Below are 21,946 nucleotides of genomic sequence, written 5' to 3' on the forward strand. Positions count from 1 at the left end.
TCCCACAGTCGCTGATGCTTAAGTTCCTTTTTGTGCTGCCCATCTTATCAGATGTGTTTTTTTAAACTTCCCCATGGGCCTATTTCACATGCCATGCAGTAAGTAAAGGGCTGTCAGCCTGCGCTGCCGAAGACTCTGTTTGGTGGAAGAGAGAATTATGTTTTGTGTGCAACACTTTAATTAATTCCCTTTCCTGCAAGCCCGTGGCTATGTATTATGAAAGCCTTTAATTCTGATGTGTTTTTTGCAGTTTTATTTCAGTATAAATCTTTATTTTCCAACATGGCAAACATTAACCTGCGGTAACTGCGGAGGGATGCACTGGTTGGATGTGCTGTCCAGGCCATCCAGTGTGTTCCAGGACTCTGCTGCTCCTAAATGTGGCTTCAGTTGGGCTGCACTGGCTTGCAGTGTCTCTCCCTTGCAGTGTTCTCTCGAGTGGGTTGCGTACGGCCTCCCTATGCTGTGACCGCATCGCCCAGGTGATCTTGTTCCACCCCGCAGATACCAGTCTGCACCCCAGATGCTCTGACAGTATTCCCGCTGGCTGCCTGGGGATGGCGCTGTGAGCACTCATGATGGAAGGCTAGCTCTCCACCAACCTTCAGACTGGGAGGCGACACCCAGGGTAGCATGGGCTCGACAGGAATCCTCAGCCTACTTTCTCTGGAGCCGGTTTGCGACGAAACTGCCACGATGGAAAATACTGGAATAATTTTACTCTGCTTTTGTTCCATCCATCCATTCATCCATATATCCATCCAGCCATCTTCTCTAACCTCTTACCCGATTCAGGGTTGCGGGGGGTCCAGAGGCTATAGACGCAAGACAGGGAATAACCCAGGATGGGGCGCCAACCTATTGCAGGGTACACTCACACACCATTCACTCACACACTCACACCTACAGGCAATTTGATAACACGTTTGTTACAGATACTAGTAATTAAGGTGCTGTCCATTAAGTGAAATAATCCAATTCTATTTATTAATTTTCTCATCTTGCAAGGCTGTTACATTGAAGTTTATCACTTAAATTAATGCCTGCAGTTTGATTCAGAATTTACAGTGGGTGATTGTTGATGCTGAATGACATCATTGTTGTGAGCCAGGTCTGAAGGGGACTCCCTTGAGAAAAGTGCACCTTGTGTTTATCTACAAAACAAATCTTTCACAGGTGTTTTCTTCTCTGTTCTGAGGATGGAGTACCAAGTCGAGCTTCATTGAAAACTGTTGGGAATGTTGATGAATGAATCACTGATTAGAGAATCAAGCCACAATAAGTTGCTTTGGTGTCTGTAGTTCGGCCAACAGCCACAGTTACTGAGCTCCTGCTCGCCTCTTTCACAGACACCATTGCATTCATTTTGTACAGCTTTCCTCACTGGTGTCTTTGCCCCAGCAAAGTGGCAGTTTGTCTAATATATCCTGCCTCATTTGGCATGTTTGAAGCCCTCGTGCCCCCTCCCCCACCAACAGCAGTACGTCGCTGTGTGCTGGTCGGATTCTGGCTTATGTCCTGTCCTTTCATAGGTTCCAAAGCCAGACTCAGCATTTTGCAGTGGTTTCTCCATATCAGCTAAAGATTCGGTCTCAGACGCAGCAACGCAGCATCTCTAGCTATCAGTCTCCCCCTTGGGCTTTAATTATCTTCATAGGTTGTTCATAGGTTTGGTATTTCACAGGCGTCTTTCTGAAGTGTCTGCAAATGTAATTGGCACATAAAAGGGAAAGAAAGAAAAGTATTGAGCTCAGTCGACCTACTGAAGATGCTTAACCTGACCCGTTTATCCGATGAACATCTCCGCCCCAAATTGCCATGGTTTAAAGCAGCTTAATCTTCATTTATTCATTTATCTGACACTTACGTTTCCTATATGGTTCTTGGGCATTTGACCCACAGCCTTTGTGTTGTTAGTATAGTGCTCTAACTGGTTGAGGTACCGAAGCTGTAATCTCAGTAGGAGACCATTGGTTGGCGAGATGTGAGGGTGGCATCTTAACTAGGGATGGGGGGGTTACATGAATCTGCCGTCATTTCCACCACTGAGAACATGGGTGGCTTTGGCCCGTTGCCCCTGGAGATTTTTCCGGATGTTTGGCTCACATCCCGCACAGCCCTCTGGAGCTGAGTAGCAGGGTAACAGTTCCAGCAGGATCCTTGGGGTTTCTCGAGAACTCTCTCCATGACTGTCATGCTTGGTAGCCTTTCAATTAATCCCCCCGGTCTGTTCTCGCGATGAACTAGGTAATTATTAAGTTCCTTCCAAACGGATCCTGGGTTTGTGTCACTTTTGCTCTGCTCTCTTTTTATTGACCCGGTTGTTTTCTGGAGGGTGGGAGCTGCAGTTCCTGCTGCCCACATGAGATGCGGGGGGTCTGAGAGGCATGCCCAGGAAGGAGCTCACCTTGCTGTCCATCGTGGGCTACTAACCACAACCAAAGGCCTAAATAGTTCTAATGAGAGGCAGAAGCACGTGTCTAATATATCAAAATGCCATTCTCTAAACATCTCTAAAGTAGTCAAGAATCTGTATGGTTTATTACATATCAATGTTGCTCCTAACAGTCATAGGGATACGAGAGCGTCAGCTCGCCGTTAGTGAGGTGCATCACCAGCACGCTGCCTGATCTGCTGGATGTCTGTGGCAGCCTCGCTACGCGTTACAACCTCTCTGCTAATATCTTTTTATTTGAAGACACTTGTATCAGATTGTACCAAAGCGCTGGTTACGATGCCCCGTGTCGTGCTTTATGCTTTCTCTCGTATTCAGTGGACTTTGTGAGTGTGATTTACAGCCCTTGTGCGGGGGTGTATCTTGCCCGCCTTAGTGCTGAAACCCTCCTCCTCCCCATTAAGTGCAGGAAGCCGCACAGCTGCCTCACCACAGCCCCCACCCCCCCCACCCCCCCCGATGGACAGCGCCTCCTTCCTCCCCGTGACAGACAGCCCTGCTGCGTCTGAGGGCTGCCCCTCTTATTGCCCGACTTCAGCTGTCAGACACTTCTCGCCCATCATTTACTCGGCTTTGCACCTTGGACAGAATAAAACCAGCGCAGGCTAATTAGCCCAGTCAAGTGAGCTACTTTCTATACCTGTGTATCCTGATGGGTTCAGACAGCTTTACTGGTCGATGCATTTGTGGTTAATTAATTCTGGCATGAAGTATGATAACCAGATTAGCAGGGGTGTGTTTCCCATACAACGATGGAAGTGTGAATTAACAATGCATCGTACTATGTTCGTTTAAACTAACTAACTAACTAACTAATCACACTGATATAAATTCTTGATGTGGGGTTCAGCATGTAGTCTATTAATGGCTCACTGGGAATGATGGGTGCACATCCACCCCCCCATGGCCACGGATTCAAACCCAAGCCCTAGTGCTTTATTTTTTTTGTTTGTAATATTATTCATATTATAACGAAAGCTCTCAGTGATTAAGAAGTGAGTCATTATTTTTAGCCATTATTTTGCCTGTGTCTTATTTGCTTTCCCCATGTTTTTTCCTGTTTAATATTGCGTGTACAAACGCGCCGAATGATGAATCATCTCAGCATCGTCTCCGCTATGTGCGCTTGCGTAATAATCATGCCGCATGTGTCAGAACTGCTTTGTGTCCGTTGACAAAACTCGCGGCGAGGCCACCAAACTACTAGACACGCTCTCTTGTTAGATAAGTTCTGTTTGGCTATAATTTATCTTGGGTAACATCATCTTCTACTTGTTTTTATAAATATCGCAATATTACCTGATGTGATATTGCATTGTCATAATCATGCAGCCGTAAAAATATATTTATCTATGTAATGAGTTCTACCATGTAGCACAAACAAGGTGGATATTCACTCCAATCGTACCATACTCATCAACAAGAAGTACATAAAAAGAACTCTTACAACTACATTTTCAAAGCACTTGACATGATAGATGCTTGTACAGCAATATTTTTTTATATTTTCACCTTACTTACACAGTGACTACCCTCCTTCGACTACGTTTTCTACCATCGATAACACAGTCACCCAAAACTAAGCTTGTAACTACAGCTTAATGACAGCTGTGTCGCTTAACGATGGTTCGTACGATGTAAGTTCACAATGCCGTCACCTCTGTAGTTTAAACTATGCTATCAGGTAACACCTGCTAAGTACTCATGTAGTTCGAACTAAGCTATGCTTTTTGGAAACGCACCCCAGAAGGTGAGCTCTGCTTCTTGTTTCCCGGAGGCCGGTGACACGCCAAGGCCCAACCAGACCAAAAGCCAGGTCACTTCATAGCTGCTCCCACATTGTCGCCCCTGAATAAACTGAGATTATGGCTGAGCCTGTTGGCGCCCCCTTGTGGTGAGAACAGGAGGCGTTCTTGTCCTGAATCCACCAACCACAGAATGATCATACAATCCATGTCATGTTAATGGGATTTTGTATAAATCATTCTCCCTCCGTTTCCCACGTGTTGTCATTTAGGGGGCTGATGAGCATAACGGGCACGTATCGCGCGAGCAAGCATCTCCTGGTCGCGACGGCTCAGTCACCTTTTGCTGCCGGTGCCGGCCGTGGCGGTAATGAGATGGCGGGACGTGGTGGAGCTCATCATCATCCACCCCGCAAAGAAGATAATACTGATGGGGGTGGGGGGGATGCTGAAAAGCAACATCGAGTTCATTAAGTGAGGAAGCCACATTCACTCAGAGGGGACATGGTAACACCTAAGGGGGGGGGATTGTCTGATAGGAATAGGTGCTGATTGTACAGCAGTATTATTTCAGAATAATCACGGCACAATTTGCGTCAGCCTGTGTGTGTGTTTCCGCCTTTTCATCTTTAGATGAAAGAAAGATAAAAGTCTCCTTCATTTGGACCCATGACTCGGACTGCCTCGGTCCATCCTGCCGTCAGTTTTCATTCTATAGTGCCTCATGCCCGTCAACACCAGCCCAATTTCCTCTGACAGGCGAGTTCTGAAGGCTGGGCGACTGAGGCCAAAACTCTGATATTGGGTAACGGAACAGGAGAGCATGTATCTCCATCCTGCCTCTGTCGGCGCACTGCCTACACGCTATACCAAAGTGGCAGCTTCTCCGGGAACGTTGGGGTGTAATTAAAGCACATCAGCTGACAGCTACATTGTAAAACACAGAGGAATTGCTCTTCACACCTCTTGACCAGTGTTATCTTGCAATTGTTCGAGGTTCAGTTTTACCACAGTTACATTTCTAGTTATGGAGCTTAGACATTAGATTACATTTTGGCCTCCTCTGACCCTATTACATTAATAATTAAAATATCTGAAATTCACTTCTTGTCAAACTGTGTCAGATTGTGACTTATTGTTGTGTTATATTATAGCAACGATTTTGCTACAGTTTAAATTCCCACGATTCCTCAATGTCGGCTGTTAAAATAAAGGGATTTACGTATCTATTCTGATAAACTAAACTCTTCTGCGCCCAGAGGATGCGACATAGCACAAATGAAATCTCATTCATTAAAGAATGAGAGATCTTGGATTTTCATGTGTACACACTGCTGGGAAAACCAAGCACATTTCAGGTTAATCCCGAGACCTCTGGCTATTTGTCATAAATTAATTTGAGAACAAAGGCTTAACGTTTGCCTCCTCTTCTAACACCGAATGTGGCTTTAATGTGAGTCACACACACACTGTGGTGATGAGTGCGTGCCTTGTCGTTTTCTGGGAGCGTAGAAAGGATCCTTCCAGGTCCTAAAGCCTGACCAACTTTGGTATATGTGTTTCTCTGATGTGGAGACAAGTTTTTGAGAACCTGTAATCTTTGCATTATATGGAATTCCCTCTGTTCTTTTTCAGAAAGGGGGGTGCAGGTAGCATGTGTTCTCTGATGTAGTGAGCATCACTACCAGGTCCTTTAAATGTTTGGGTACTGGCACCTTTTGGTGCAGTAGCATTCAAAATGCTGAATTGTTAATCCATCTGCTCTGGGATGTCCTCGTGAACCCACTAGTCAAGGGTGAGTGTCACACATTGTGAAAACGCGTGTTCCTGCCCCCCGCCCCCCCCCCCCCCCCCCCCCCCACACACACACACACACACACACACACACACATAGATGGTAGAGCAGAACTGTCCTCTCCGCATCCCTGGAGATCCTGAATGGCCATAGCGGAGTTTGCTGCTAAGCATCTGAAAGTCTAGTGACTAGTTTTACTTTTGGAATCTGGGTCACTGCTGGCTGCATGTGAAGCATTTCCAGTCACCGACTGCTGTCTCACTTCTTGCTAACTGCTGCCATAGCGATGGTGGCGGTGTGAGTCATGTGACATCACATTAAATGTAAACATTCTAAGCTGAATGGGGCTGGTTCGCACTTGGTGGCTGGTGGGCCGTTTCCCAATGCAGCTGCTGTGGGTGGCCTTTCACCCTCTTGCGTCCCCCTTACTTTGATCAGCAGCCTTTTCCGTAGGACGTACAATAAACAGAATGGCGACGTCTGGCCAGGTTTCGGGTTCGTTCGTTCGGAGTGAGTTAGTAGTCAGTTAATCTCCCAGTATCTGTCGGCACCATAAACATCCGCGAATCTGTCAGTGCTCCCTCACATTGTTCTTCATCCATGACCTTCTCCTTTCATTTTTGTTTCATGCCTCTCCGCTTTCATCAGCCGCTTCTTGAGATGATGCTGGCATCGATCCCAACGGAGAGTGATGATTCTTTGGTCGAGAAGTGAAGTAGCTTCACCGATCAGTAGGAGGTCCCGCCTCACTGTGCCTAAACGCTTCAGTCAGTCCTGGTCGGGTTGGCACTGGGCATGAGGATCGTCCCCAGTCAGGGGAATGGAGACGTCAGGCTATTAAAAAAAGCAGAAAGGGCTTCATATCTGCTCATATTCTTATCTTTCCGGGAATCTTCAGTCTGATCCCTGGATTTGAGAGGACACCACGGACCTTCAGGGTGACGTTAAACAGCCAAAGAGGGTTTCATGTTTATTTTTGGGGCTCACCGATTGACAGTCACTGATCAGAACCTTTGCCTGACCCGAAGGTCCTACCCTCTGTGCCTTAATTTAGCTCGATCCACAGGGGTCAGACAAAGAGTGTAGCTGCTGTGGAGGCGGCTGTGACTGCAGGTTGCTGTCGCTGCTGTTCCTGCTCACAGCTCCGGCAGTGAGGGGCGTCAATGACGTCAAACAGAAGGAAAATCCAGCCCCCCCCGGTTGGGGCTGTAGCAGGTTTTTTACGTTTCTGTAGCTTTTGGCCAGAATCACATACGCAGAGGCAGGTGGCAGCAGGTGCCGTTGCCGTGTGAATGTAGCGGGTGTTACCTGTGCCCATACCATAATAGTAACAATCCCTGGTGGTCATAAACACAAAAGGATATTTGGGAAAATGACAACTCGGGACCAAAACATGGAAAATATATGCAACCTAGCAGTAGCCGTCATCCCCAGAACCAATCACTTCTGTCTCAGGTGGGCAGAGTCTCTCTGAGTCCAGATGGTCTGGATTGATCAGTCGCTGCTCAGGCTGAATCCCCACTGCAGAGCCCCAGTCGTGCTGCCACTGATGTTGAGTCTGTGTTGAGAATGACATCATGCAGAATGCATCAGAGGTGTGATTTCACTCCTTCTGCGGTCCTTTCGATGCATGTGATGCAGACTATGTGTTAATATATCCAATGTGTTTTTAAAAGAGTTCTCTACGAGTTGGGTTTTCAAAAATGATTTTTATGAATAAACAAAGGTGTGCCCCAGAATACTTTCATTCAAATTAAAAAATTCTACTGAACAAAAGAAATTAAATAAATATCACCGAGTGTGTGCTGAATGTGACTGAACAGCAATGTTCTTAATCCTGATTTACCCGTCAGCTTCTGTTAAACAGTCCCTTTCTCTGAAAAGTCAATTTTTTCAGTTTGTCTTTGAAGTCTTTTTATCCCGTAAACTTTGCGCCTTGAAACAAGGATTAATTTTTTTTGTGTTTTAATTGGTATTAGACTAAGGGGCAGGTGGTAGGGAAGTCTTAGAGTCTACCTGCCCACCCCATTTACACTTAGTAGGTCATTAAAGGCCACCTGTTTCTGGCTGTAGGTGAGAGCTATCACTGTGTGCTTAAAGGTTACTTGGGGGGCAAGCTGAGGGGATTCCTGACCCCTGACCCTCAGACAAACTGCGGGGCTGTGCTTTGAGCCATCCTCTATAGGGGCATGTAGGGGGGCGGGGCCACAAGGACACTGGTCCCAGATGAAAGCTGATTGGTCCTCAGTGTTGCTCCTCCCACCACTCACTGATTCAAAATACATCATTGATTAATGATAAGGGTTGGCCCCTCTGCATGAATTATAGCCCCTCTTACTGTATGTCCCCCTCACCTGTGTATGTGACCCGATATGGCGTCAGCCCACCAGACTCATATGCCTGGAAGCTCACATGTTTAAACAGCATTCAGCAGATCGAAGTGGCTCCTTCACATCGCTTGAGAAGTGTGTTCTGTCTCCAGAAGATTTAGTCATTTGTTAAAGCAGAAATTAGAGACGACTGTAAATGGGCAGGATGAGATGTTTTATTTTGATTGCACGGCAAGAGCTTTAAACCCACTTAGAATTTATCTGACATTTTGAAAGGGATGGAAGATAATTCATATGTTCAGTGATAAGTGGTCCAGCGTGGTTCTGCACCAAGGGAGCGGTTTGGAAGGCAGTCCTGGTCGTTTGCGTGTCCACCACCGCGTAGCTGTTTGCCAAAGCTGTGGGTGTGAATTATCTCTGATTATGGACAGTGCACTGTGGGTATTTGCAGGTGGACACCCCCACGACACCTCCCCAGCCTGGCGTTCTGTCACACACCCTTTCTGAACTGTGTGTAAACACAGCTGTGTGAATTTTTCCTTTACTTCTGTATTGTGCACGTGCCCCCATCTCCCCCAGGGATGTAAATCATAGGCTCCAGGCTGAGCGCTGCGGTTTCCTTCATGGATCAGACCATGTGTGTAAAGGTGGGGGGGGGGATGTAAACTAAAATCTATCGACAAAGCTGTGGTCTGTTTTCCCACAAATCCCACGGTTCACGGTAGGAGGGGCCATCACTCATACAGAGAAGCCAACTTTATCATTGGCCAGTTATATGCTTGACATTGGTGACTGGGGAGGGGTCACTCAAGGGTCAGTCTGAGCCAGTGCCCCCGCCCCTGAGCCCCTGAGTTTCTCCTCTTGTCCCATCCCCCTTGCATTAGTGGGATGATTCTGAGAGCACCTGGGTTCCTCGGCCCACTGGATAACGTTCTGTCTTCTCTGTTGGCCTTTTAGCATGACGAGATCTTGGGCAGCGTTACTGCGTTAGCATGTTAGCTTATCGAGGCGTCAGCCACTGACGGTGAGGCCTACTGTACCTGTTTAGCAGCAACTTTAGCAACTTTGAATGTCCGGCTATAGTTTGTTATCAGCCAGATTGAAGCAATCAGCAAACAAAGCAGAAAACCAGAAAAAAAAGCCAGACAGAAGATTGAGAACGTGAGCACATTCAGCTGAGCGAATGCGTCGGGCCCGAGCGCTAAGCAGTAATTATACGCTCCCGTCATTTATTACAGGAAACGAGGCTGCAGTAGGTCTCTTCTGACAGGTCCAACCGTGACTGAAGCAGGAGAACTGGGAGGCGGTGAGCCGCCTCAGGCCGGCCCGAGATGGAAATAGTGTGCAGGCAGTGCCACTGCAAGTCAGCTCTTCGGTTTGGAGGAAACACTGGATGAGGTTCTTGGGGAATTGTCCGAGGAATCAGGGTCCACATGGGCCCGGTGGCTCTTTGCCGAGGGCTTGCTTTCGGCTCGAACTTGACGGGTTGGTTACAGTAGGTGTTCACCTCGCGATCTGTTCCACTCCTCCATTCCAGTTTACCGGTCTGGCCCCAGGTTTTTGAGAACGCCACTGTGCAGTACCCAGTGATAGGCAGGGAATGCTGGGATGGTCCACTTGGGAAATTGCCCGGCGCTGGCTATAGTGGGCCAGATGTGCAGGTCCCCCCCCCTCCCCCTGCCACCTGACCCTAGACCAGGATGTAACATCTCTATGTTACCTTTTTTTAATTAGTTTTCCAAAACTCAGATTTTTGCTACTGCAGAACCTATATTTGCCTTGAAGTGATTTGTAAGGGTCTGACAGGTAATAGCGGAAAAAGATTTCAAGTATTCACTGTTGACAGGTGTGAGAAGGACAGATGGACAGAACTGGGGTTTGTTCATGGTCATTTATAAACCCAGTGACAAACAAAGTCCTTACAAATCCATATTGTGTCCTACTCACAAGGCTGGTGAGCGATAGAATAGAGCTAAATTTGTAAAGAACAAAGTATCACTTTTGATGGAAAGTTATGGAAATTCAGCATTTTTTTCTCAACTTGTTTTCTGTCAGTTTCATTTGCCTGGATGCGATCAAAGTTCACATGGCCGGTGATCAGCTCAGCTAGTGCCAGAGCATCTATGATCCATCAATCTGAGTAAACCAACAGATTCACATGGGAAGACGATGGAGTGTAGCACCATGACTCTCACATACTATCTGCTATCTGCAGGACAGGTGCAGTAATTTATACAGTACGAGCAGTCTGCTGTACATCTGGCTAACAGGCCTGCTGGTGACAGCCCTGATCTCTCTTCTTCGGAACAGCTGGCCCCTTGGTCACTGCGTTCACCCGTGGGACAGGCGAGGGCCCAGCTGATAGCCCCCGGTCCTGGATGACAGGCAGCCCTCTGCCGGCCTTTCCCTGATTAACTCTGCCGCCCAGGTGCTCAGTCCTCACTGGCGCCCTCTGCTGCTCACAGGTGATAAGTCAGGGGTCCACGCAGGGACCCCAGGGAGAGGGGCACAGAGAATGAAAGCATGGAACACGTCCGGCGTGGGGACAAGAGGAACGGAGACCCTGAGCCGACGAGTTGTCTGATCCTGATTTTATGAATTATTTCTTCTTTCTGTTTAAGGCCATTTTATACACTCCTTTGAGGGGGGGGGGGTCTGTGTGTTCAGCTGGGGAAAGAAGACATGGTGGGTTGGTGGGCTGCATAAGATGGGGGATTTTTTTATTTTGTTTTTCGGATGTTAAACAGGTCTGTGCCCCTGGAAAAAAAATTAATTTCTGCCAAGTGTTTAGTAGAGAGCAGACTCCGTAGAAAAGGCACGATTTAGCTCACAGTTTGACTGTTCTCACAGACACTGAGCATGTCCCACCCAGGACTGGGGCACTCAACATCACTCCTAGGTATGACATCCATGGGGGAGGGGGGGGGGGGCAGATGGAGCATAAGAAATCCTGCGGCAGCTGGGAGGAGTGTTCAGGAGGAGGCTTAGGAAGAAGCAAAGCATGTTAAGGAGCTGCTGACCTTGATCTTCACACAGGACAGGGGACTCACTGTGTGTCACAGGAGCCCAGCCTGAGAGGGGGGGTCTCAGAGGGGTGTCCAGCTCGCAGCCGAGTCTGATGGCCTGACCATCCCTCACGTCTGTTAACTAACCAGCGCCTCGTTTTTTACTGGCAGCAAATGTGCCGCACTGTGAATCTACCGCATCCTCCCCCCACCACCACCCCCTCCCCACAAGGTCACGGTGTTATTTTGGCGCCGCCTGAGCTGCGTTCTTTCGTGACCCGTTTCATTGTGATGCTAAATGTTTCGCTCAGAAGTGGGGCTTTAATACTTACATGTGCACACAGCACTCCACTTTAAAAGCAGAGTTTTCAAGCATTTCACACCCAAAGGAAGGATTTTAACCGGAGATAATTTATGTGAGGCTCCTTTTTTCCTCACTGCATCGCTCGCTTGCCGTCCAAGGTCTGAGTCCTCCTGGGTATCGGCATCAGTGACATGAGATGCTGAGCATCCTGTCTTAATAGCAGCCCTTTATTGAAGCGTCTTACGCTTACGCTGTTGACATCGAAACATAGACTCCCTCCTGACTTCTCCGGCAATTCCTCCTGGCTCCCGGTGAGCCACCCGCTGTGTGGTCGCAGAACAGATTATGTAGGATTGTTTGTGTGGCACGGAACAGAAAACATACATCAGGGGCAAAGAATAAACAAAAAGGGCCTATCAAAGCCAGTATGCAGGGAGTCAAGCTAATGAAAGAGTACCTGGTCAAAAGCTACTGAATATACCCTGCCTTGTCATTTTCGTCATTCAGAGGAGCCTGAGATCAGGACAGCTGTGCGGCTGGCAGGGGCTCCTGCCCAGCCTCTCTGAGCGGCCCCTAACCCTGCAGCGCTGCGATCCTGGACGGTGGCCACACGCTTGAACTGCTCCTCTAACTTCTCTGCTGCTCCTGCAGGGTTTTTCTCGGCTCCCCTCCCTTGCCTTGTTGCTGTGTGTGTGGGGGAGGTGGGGGGCGGGGGGGGGGGGGGGGGGGGGAGCGGGCAGAAGGTCAAAGGACAAAGCTTGGAATCCGTAATGAGGCCCGGGAAGCGGAGGGTCGCGCAGAGCGAACACTTGATGACTGTTTGTCAGAAGGATTGTCATTATAGCCAAGCTCTCAGTGTGGGGGAAGACGGAGTGTGGAGGGGGGGGGCGGGGAGGTAATGGGGCCTCTTCGTCAGCGCAGAAGCGAGGATCGCTGACTCATTTCTGGCTGCTGTGTACAGGGACCTAGAGCACGTGTGTGTTAACCCCTGGCCCAGTAGAGTTCCTCCAGCTTGGTTATGCTGCCATTATTTCAGTTCTCATACCCAGGCCCACCCCCCCTCACCTACTGGCAGATGGTACGCTCCGTTTAAAACGGTTGGATCGTCATCTCTCAATGCACTGTGTCCTTCCAGGAGCAGCTGCCGTGAGCGGATTCTTGCAGTGGGAGGATTCTCCTTCTTGTTACGCTACTACAGCCCCACTCTCTCGCGCACACACACACACACACACAGCATGCTACATCGCACAGCAGGGTGAAACCAAGGAGGAAGCCAAACACCCCCAGGATTTTAGCCGTGTGCAGGGAGGAGGAATTAAGAACTGCAGGAGTACGGGAGGAATTAGGAGAGTTGAGAGTTGTTGCCTGACACCATGGCACTCGCTGTGGATTCTGTCCTCAGGGAAAGATCCTCAAAATGATGGATGACAACAAGCAGCTGGCCCAGCGCATCGACGGGGCCATCCAGTCGGCCAGCCAGGAGGTGACCGAGCTGCGCTGCGAGCTGAGTGCCCCCCCTCGCCGGCTGGCCGAGCTGGGGTCCACCGACACCCCAGGCGTGGACAGCAGTCAGCAGCATCGCCACGGTAATGCGGCATGCCACCCGGCAACTGGGATTGGGGGGGGCGGGGGCTTATAGAAGCATTCGAGGTGTGAGGGTGGGTCTGTGTGCATTTTGCAGGGGGGTCCACGTTGGGATGGGGGCTAGGTTTAATTAGTCTCTCGGAACTTTTAGCAGCATAGAGAGGGACCTGAACTTTTAGCAGGAGTCAGGCTGCGGCCCAAGCTGGGCAGTACTGAGCCCGATACCCTGAACCTGGTGGCCCGGCGGTGCATTCGGCACCAGGAGGGAAAGCGGACGGCTGTAAGTTTCGAAGCAGCACGTGCTTGGTGTGTTGGATCGCATCCTCATTCATAGCACCCTGTGCGGGGCTGAACCCAGCCAGCTAGCCAAACCTCGGTGGGGTCACAACCCCAGAGCCGCGGCTGTGGGCGCCATGTGGTATTGGCCTTGAAGCCCCGCCCTCCTCCCCGGTGCATTTCAGCTGCTGCCACTCTGTCTCGATGATGTCACACTTCCCGATGGCGGGTCGCACACAGATGTCCTTGCTGCCGGCACCCGGCGACGCAGTCAGGTGACAGTCAGCGCAGAGCGAGGGTGACGGCCACCTGACAGCGAGGACGTGGCCCCATCACCGAGGCTGGCTGACACGTGCTCTCGGATCGCAGCTCCCTCCGGTTAGCAGGGAGGAAGTTCCCCTGGCAGCCCTGGCCTCTGTCCATGTGTCTCCCTTGTGTCTGGTGGCATTTTTACCCCATTTTACTGCCCCCCCCCCTCCCCGGGTGAACTTTTGATGGCTGAGTACATGGGCGTCGCACTGCAGTCTCTGCTGCTGTGAAGCGAGGTCATGCTGCATGATTCAGTGCTGCTCTTATCGCAGCGCTGCTGTCCCGCCGATGGCCACCTGTCCCCCGCACCCCCCCAAACTTTCCGAGTTTAATACAGGCTTAGCAGGACAGGCTGCATGCTGTGGGACACATTGTATCCTCTAGGTGGAGCTGTTTTAGCGACTTACCCCCTTTCTCCCAGGGAAAGTCCAAGTTGCCATTGGTTACCTGGCTGCTTCCCCCCTGCCTTTATTATGGGTTAATTTTGCAGGGGGTAGCTAGTGGAAGTAAGAGCTCTGTGGCCGGTGGGGCGGGGGGAGGGTGGAATTTGGTTCCTTACCTCCAGAAGATGAACTCTTGAGAGTTTTAAAACTCTGTGTCTGTCTGTGGACTCTGAGTTTCACATTTTGCTAAGGATGGAAACGCATGCACAGTCGTCACTGTGAAACTCACGCCCCGGCGGGGTCAGTATAAACACAACATGGCCACGTGGACCCAGGACAGTTTGGCTGACACCGAATGGTTTTTTTAGACGGCTGTCCATATGCTGAAACGCCTCCATACTTCATTCTCAACTTAAGACCCCGTGACACACATCTTCCTCTCGGATTATCTGCAGTGTGAGACTTTCAGCTCTGCTGTGTATGTGTGATTGTGTACAAATGGCCGTAGAGGGGGCCACAGGAGCCCAGCTGTGGACAGATAGATGGGGGTGGGGGGTGACAGAGGGGCTGCCTATCTGCTTTGCTGCTGCCTCAGTTGCCGCGGCTGCGGATGCCCATCCCCGCTGCATTATCGCATTGTCGTCTGTGCTGCATTATCGCCTGTGACTTATCCCCGCAGCTCTGATCTGCTGGCTTCCTTTAACACGATAACCGTCGTTACGGACTTGGGTCGTGGCGCCAGCGCCCTGCCGTCTGAACACACGGGAACGGTAGCTTTGCGCCCACAAAGGGCTGCACAAAGATTCAATTAGCGGGGGCATGTTGCATTATTTATGGATTTGGAATCAAGCCTCCTTTGGTTAATGAGCAAACACATGGCAGACGCTGAATGCCGAGGGGTTCGACACGCACCCTCCTCCGGCCGTGCTGTCATTTGGTGTGTTAATGCTTCGCCAGGTGCCTGCTGGGGGTCATGTGACCATCACCACCATCACAGTAGTCTTGTTTTTGCCTTATTGCTTATCACTCTTTTTCTTCTTTTTGAAGAAACATTTTATGATGTGATCTTAAGTACTTAAGTGTCACCTTGGACTGCAGCTCTGCTATGGTGTCTGTGTTTTTGTTCTAATATACTTTTTGTTGATGTATTCTCTTCTGGCTTCAGTGCTTTTCTGCTGACTGTACTGCAGTTTCAGTGGCTCTGTGCTGTGCTGTCATGCAGTTTCAGTGGCTTTGAATTGCACTGTCCAGTAGCTCCAGTTGTTCTGTCCTACACTGTCCTGTACTTTCAATTGTTCTTTACTGCACTATCTTGCAGTTTCAGTGGCTCTGTGCTGCACTGCTCTGCAGTTTCAGTGGCTCTGTGCTGTACTGTCCTTCAGTTTCAAGAGCTCTGTGCTACACTGCCCTGTTGTTTGTTACTTCCTGCTGTACTGTCCTGGAGTTTCAGTGGCTGTGTTCTACACTGTCTTGTAGTTTCAATTGCTCTGTAGTGCACAGTCCTGTAGTTTTAGGATCTCTGCACTGCACGGTCCTGTAATTTCAATGGCTCTGCACTGCACTATGTTGTAGGTTCAGTTGCTCTGCACTGCATTGTTTTGCAGATTCATTTGCTCTGTGCTACACTATTTTGTAATTTCACTATCTTTGATGCAGTGTCCTGTAGTTTAAGTGGCTTTGTGCTGCACTGTCCTGTAGTATCAATGGCTCTGCACTATACTGCCCTGTCATTTCAGTGGCTCTGTGCTACATTGTCCTGTAGTTATAGTGGCTCTGTGCTACGCTGTCCTGTAGATTGTTTCTCTGTTCTGTAATTTCAGTTGTTCTGTGGTGCACTGTCCTGTAGTTTCAGTGGCTCTTTGCTGCACTATCATGCAGTTTCAGTGGGTCTGTGCTGCATAGTCCTGTAGTCCAGTATGGATCAGTCTCTCTCAGCCTGCTGTAGAAGGTGGATGGGTAATAGGTTCTATGGAGCCTGCAGAGTATTGGCTGTATTTCTGAATCAAAAGGCTCTGACTGTTGCCTTCTGCCCCATAGCTTGGCTGCAGAGGACCCTGCTCAATATAACCTCAGTGCACATGAATAACCTTGCAGGTCCTATAGAGAAGGAAGGATGAGAGTGAGGAAGGATACCCCAGCCCTCCACCTCTGCAGCTGGGGTCCCTGGGTGGCCCATGTAAGCACAAGCCTTGAGAGCAAATGCAGCACCGGATCTGTGCTGTTTCCGTTTGCCAGTTTGGGCCCTCTGGGTCAACACAGCAGCGGGTGGCCGCACTGCCAAACTGAAAAGGCGATGGCCTTAACGACTGCTCTTTGAAGCAGAAAGGAGCCGCCCCTGCGATTAAAACACGCCTGGCAAGCTGCAAATGCAACACTTTACGAGCTCTCAGCATTGATTAAGTGCCATGTGTACGATGAAAATCAATTACGCAAGCTTTCTCGGCGTCGCCGTTAGCGCCACAGTCGGTGTTGTTCCAGCACACGGAACGGCCGTGCACCTGCCATACTGGGACTGAGCAAAGACGGACGAATCTGTGCTGAGAAGATTATTGAAGATCGAATCAGCTTCAGACACAGTGGATGGAGAGCCAATGAGGATTGAGCAGGTTAGGGGGAGAGTGAATCAGGCATTCAGTAACAGGATTGGATATGTTGGGGGGAGAGCGAATAAACATGGTGCTGTTTAGAGCGAAGCCAATCATCAGTTAGCTTGTTTGAGGAAGGGTGCATTAGTGGCAAACATGTTTATAGGAGACGGATACTTATTCCCAGTACATTTGTGCAGTAGGATGCTCCAGATCTTTTCGGTGCTCTTCAGCCAGAGTCGTTTCCTGTTTACGAAAAGTACGCTGGTCCATAAATGGTCCGAGCTCGGCCGTTTAGGCAATGAGTGTCCTTGAGGTGAAGGGGGAGGAGAAGCATCTCCAGGCTGAAGAGGAGTGAAGCTTGCATCGAGTCAACATGCAGCTGCCCTCTGTGGACATGGAGGTCAAGGACAGGCCGCAGAGAAGATGTGTCAAGCACACTCAGAAACACACATGTGCGGTATTTTCTATGTCATTGTTCCTCTTCTGTCCATTATCCCACTAAAACAGATGACATATTATGGTTTTACAAAAATCTGCTGATCTTTCTCCTAAAATGAACAATTCTGCTAAAGAACTGTTCATTAACAGAGAGTTTGGGGCCCCTGGGCATTAGGTAGAGCCCTGGAAAACTGGTGGAGCCACACGGCCTTATGACTTATGCAAAGGACGCTCCTCTATTCAGTGCCAGATTGCATTTGATTCCCACTGAGTGACAACAGGAACCGAGTGGTCCTGGGGTCCTAATCCAAGGGGGTCGGCAGGTTCCCCCTCCCCACCACAGCGTGGGGCCGTTAGGCATAATCGGGGGGGGGTGAAGTGCAGCGTCCTGGGAACTCTGCTTGTCAGGGAACACGTGCATGACATGGCATGCCAGCCTCACAAAGGTCACTCGCTCACACAATAATGTCTCCGATTTTCCTCTTTTCAGTGAATGACAGTGATTAACGGTAATTATTTCCTTTACAGAGGCCATAAAGATCAGTTTGTGATCAGCCTTTCAGCTGGTGACTAATTCTGCTGCCTGATATAGAATAATTATGCTCAAAAACCAAAAATATAGCTGCCTTATATTCATATGGAGGAGGTGTTACATTAGCTACAACCATCTTATATTCATGTGGAGGAGGTGTTACATTAGCCACAACCACCTTATATTCATATGGAGGAGGTGTTACATTAGCTACTGCTGCCTTATATTCATATGGAGGAGGTGTTACATTAGCTACTGCTGCCTTATATTCATGTGGAGGAGGTGTTACATTAGCCACAACCACCTTATATTCATATGGAGGAGGTGTTACATTAGCTACTGCTGCCTTATATTCATATGGAGGAGATGTTACATTAGCTACAACCATCTTATATTCATATGGAGGAGGTGTTACATCAGCTACTGCTGCCTTATATTCATATGGAGGAGGTGTTACATCAGCTACTGCTGCCTTATATTCATATGGAGGAGGTGTTATATTAGCCAAAACCACCTTATATTCATGTGGAGGAGGTGTTACATTAGCTACTGCCGCCTTATATTCATTGGAGGAGGTGTTACATGAGCTACTGCTGCCTTATATTCCTATGGATGAGGTGTTACATTAGTTACAGGTACCTTATATTCCTATGGAGGAGGTGTTACATTAGTTACAGGCACCTTATATTCACATGGAGGAGATGTTATGTTAGCTACTACCACCTTATATCCATATGGAGGTGTTACATCAGCTACAACCATCTTATATTCATGTGGAGGAGGTGTTACATTAGCTACAACCATCTTATATTCATATGGAGGAGGTGTTACATTAGCTACTGCTGCCTTATATTCATATGGAGGAGGTGTTACATCAGCTACTGCTGCCTTATATTCATATGGAGGAGGTGTTATATTAGCCAAAACCACCTTATATTCATGTGGAGGAGGTGTTACATTAGCTACTGCCGCCTTATATTCATTGGAGGAGGTGTTACATCAGCTACTGCTGCCTTATATTCCTATGGAGGAGGTGTTACATTAGTTACAGGCACCTTATATTCCTATGGAGGAGGTGTTACATTAGTTACAGGCACCTTATATTCACATGGAGGAGATGTTATGTTAGCTACTACCACCTTATATCCATATGGAGGAGGTGTTACATCAGCTACAGGCACCTTATATTCATATGGAGGAGGTGTTACATTAGCTACTGCTGCCTTACATTCATATTGAGGAGGTGTTACATTAGCTACTGCTGCCTTATATTCATATGGAGAAGGTGTTACATTAGCTACAGGCACCTTATATTCATATGGAGGAGGTGTTACATTAGCTACTGCTGCCTTATATTCATATGGAGAAGGTGTTACATTAGCTACAGGCACCTTATATTCATATGGAGGAGGTGTTACATTAGCTACTGCCACCTTATATTCATATGGAGGAGGTGTTACATTAGCTACTGCTGCCTTACATTCATATTGAGGAGGTGTTACATTAGCTACTGCTGCCTTATATTCATATGGAGAAGGTGTTACATCAGCTACAGGCACCTTATATTCATATGGAGGAGGTGTTACATTAGCTACAGGCACCTTATATTCATATGGAGGAGGTGTTACATTAGCTACTGCTGCCTTATATTCATATGGAGAAGGTGTTACATTAGCTACAGGCACCTTATATTCATATGGAGGAGGTGTTACATTAGCTACTGCCACCTTATATTCCATTACGCAGAAGTAGAGTTCTCCACAATCGTCCAGATAGCGTCCAGCATAAGGGTCTCAGATGCCGCATTGTCTTCCACAATGACCAAAGCCGGTCACACTGATATGTCACCCACAGTCTCTTCCTGAATTGTTCCATTTCCTTGGGTTCAGTGGCCTGCTCTGTTCATCCAGTTTGGAGAATGGGTTAGAGTGGCCCCCCATGGTCCCTTTAAATCAGCCAGCTGACATTTTAGCTGTTGCTATCAGGAACCTCGCTCTCCTACGGTGATATGCTGTCACCAGCATCATTGCCATGGTGTTTTTGTGCCTGTTGAACCTCTGGTGGCTACAGGAGTATGATTTTTGTTTGTCTGGGTCGCCCTCTGCTTTGCGTCTGGTCTCTGTTGGTCATTGAATCCGCTGCAGATGCCTGCCATGTCCGTGATGGGCCATCAGTAATGAAACCTGCGGCTTTATGGGGCACGGAGCTTTTTAAAGAGCAGCCTCAAGGGGGAGCCCCAGCTAACATGGAAGTAGTTTTCCTGTTGGCATGGAAAGCTTCCCCAAAAGCTCATAAAGGGGGAATTAAAGGTGATGGTTTGACAGGGACAGTTAATTTAAGGCCTGATACATGCCATGGATCTAAGTGAGTAAATCACAGTTTTTGAGAATGAATGGTGACATGGTGATATTTGAAATATTGAAATAGAACCTTGGGTTACTGCGGATGAATATTTTGTGTAACAGGGTCGGTGATTCTGCACACAGTCAACATAAAGCTCTTGCTTAATTATTATGGTGTTGACAAAAAGGAATGCATTCCGGCTTTTCCCGGTTTTGGTGTCTTTCCCAGACCCATTCCAGCAAAAATGATTGGCCATTAATGGTTAAAGTCGTTGTTAATCGATTGTTTAGCAGTTATCTTTTGAAAGGCAGAGAGTTTATACTGGGAGCTGGGGGATGAGGTGTTATGGTGTGTTTGATTATCTTTCCGAAGTCGCAAGTTCCAAGGTGCGTGATGTCACGTCCGACTAATCTAGTTCATGGAGCTGCCTCCATGAACACGCTGCTGTGTGTTGTTGTTTTATATTTTAGCAGATTTGGAGTGAGATTCTTTTTTCTGAGAGACAAACGAACCAGAAACACGAACTAATCAAACCACATTAAAAGCTTTATAATATTTTAGTAGATCCATATTCTTTTTTCGAGAGGCAAACAAACTACAAACAAACAAAAGACACTGACAAGTCTGGTAAAAATCTGATATTGTATGCTAGGATACTGTTTACACTCATGATATGGTACTCTCTAAATCGATCACGTGCAATTACGTTTGTAACTATTAATACATTTAACAAAATAAACATTTTTAAATATTTATAAAATAGAATTACTGTTGACTGTGTAAGCCGCCATGTTGAAATGACGTCATAGGAGAATCTCGGACAATAAAATTCTGCCTGACATCAACATTGGAAAGGAGACGTGTTTCCGACAGGAAGTGATGTTTTTCATAATGTTTTTATCCAAGTTCCGACTTTCAAACAATAATCGAAAGCAGGACTAGACGTTCCTTTCTCTCTTGCATGGATTCTTGTATGCCCTCTCCCCACAGCTGATGGATTACTCTCCCCATCACTGACCTGACTGTGGGGGTCATAAACATGTGCTGGGCTTCCTCACATCGGACATCACACCCCCCCACCCCCAAAGAGGAATCCATTTCTCCATTTGGATTTGTTGAGGCTCCAGTGTCATGTCACTTTGCCCCCATGCCCTGTATGTGGGTTCCCATTCTTCACACCAGTGATCCCAGTAAGGGCTGACCACTTACCTCTGGTCAGTGGACAGGTGGATCGGGACTGGGAAGTGGGTGATTTTGGGGTAGTGCTGATTGTGTGTGTGAGTGTGTCAGGGGGGTATAAGGCCCCGTGGTGATTCATGATGTGCTTCAGAGGGTCTCGGCAAGTCTCCTGCACGCTTTTCCATGACTCTTTATGTCTGCCTCTCCCTTTCCACAAGCTCCTTCTCTCTTTTGGGGGGGGTATACACAGCAGGGAAGTCATTAAGCTGAGCTCAGACTACAAGAGGACAGTCAGAGGATACATGAAGAGCCAGAGAAAGCTGGTGGAATGCACTTATGGGAGTCTGTAACCCCCCCTCCCAGAGGTGTTGTGCATTTCGGCACGGCTCTCTATCGCAGCTGTGCGAAACAGTAACTAAGGGTGACCAGTGTTTTCAAGCGTGAGGCAGAGAGCAGCCGGCTGAATGGTCTGCTGAAGAATAAGATGGTATTTAGATAAATGCAAATCAGTCCCTGTGGCTTTTACTCTGCATCCCTTTTGTTTGTTTATCTACTGCAGTTGTCACTAACGCTTCTGCACCTCACACACTAACAGCTTCTGTTTGAGAGCCATAAAAACTGTTGTGCTTTGGTCTCCGACCCATGATGCATTTGGTTAAGGGTGAAGTTAACCTGCTGTC

At 48.2% G+C, this 21,946-nt stretch overlaps 1 protein-coding gene across 4 annotated transcripts in view; it reads left to right on the forward strand.

The window, feature by feature from the left end:
- kaznb (kazrin, periplakin interacting protein b) overlaps positions 1–21,946 on the forward strand; it is a 114,323-nt gene that overhangs the window by 40,583 nt on the left and 51,794 nt on the right. For all 4 annotated transcript variants that reach the window (XM_049022226.1, XM_049022224.1, XM_049022223.1 and 1 more), the window contains exon 3: positions 13,037–13,220. In XM_049022226.1, coding sequence (XP_048878183.1) covers positions 13,037–13,220 — 184 coding nt within the window. The remainder of the gene's footprint in view (positions 1–13,036; positions 13,221–21,946) is intronic.

Source organism: Brienomyrus brachyistius, chromosome 8 (assembly GCF_023856365.1).
Source record: "Brienomyrus brachyistius isolate T26 chromosome 8, BBRACH_0.4, whole genome shotgun sequence".
Classification (NCBI taxonomy): domain Eukaryota; kingdom Metazoa; phylum Chordata; class Actinopteri; order Osteoglossiformes; family Mormyridae; genus Brienomyrus; species Brienomyrus brachyistius.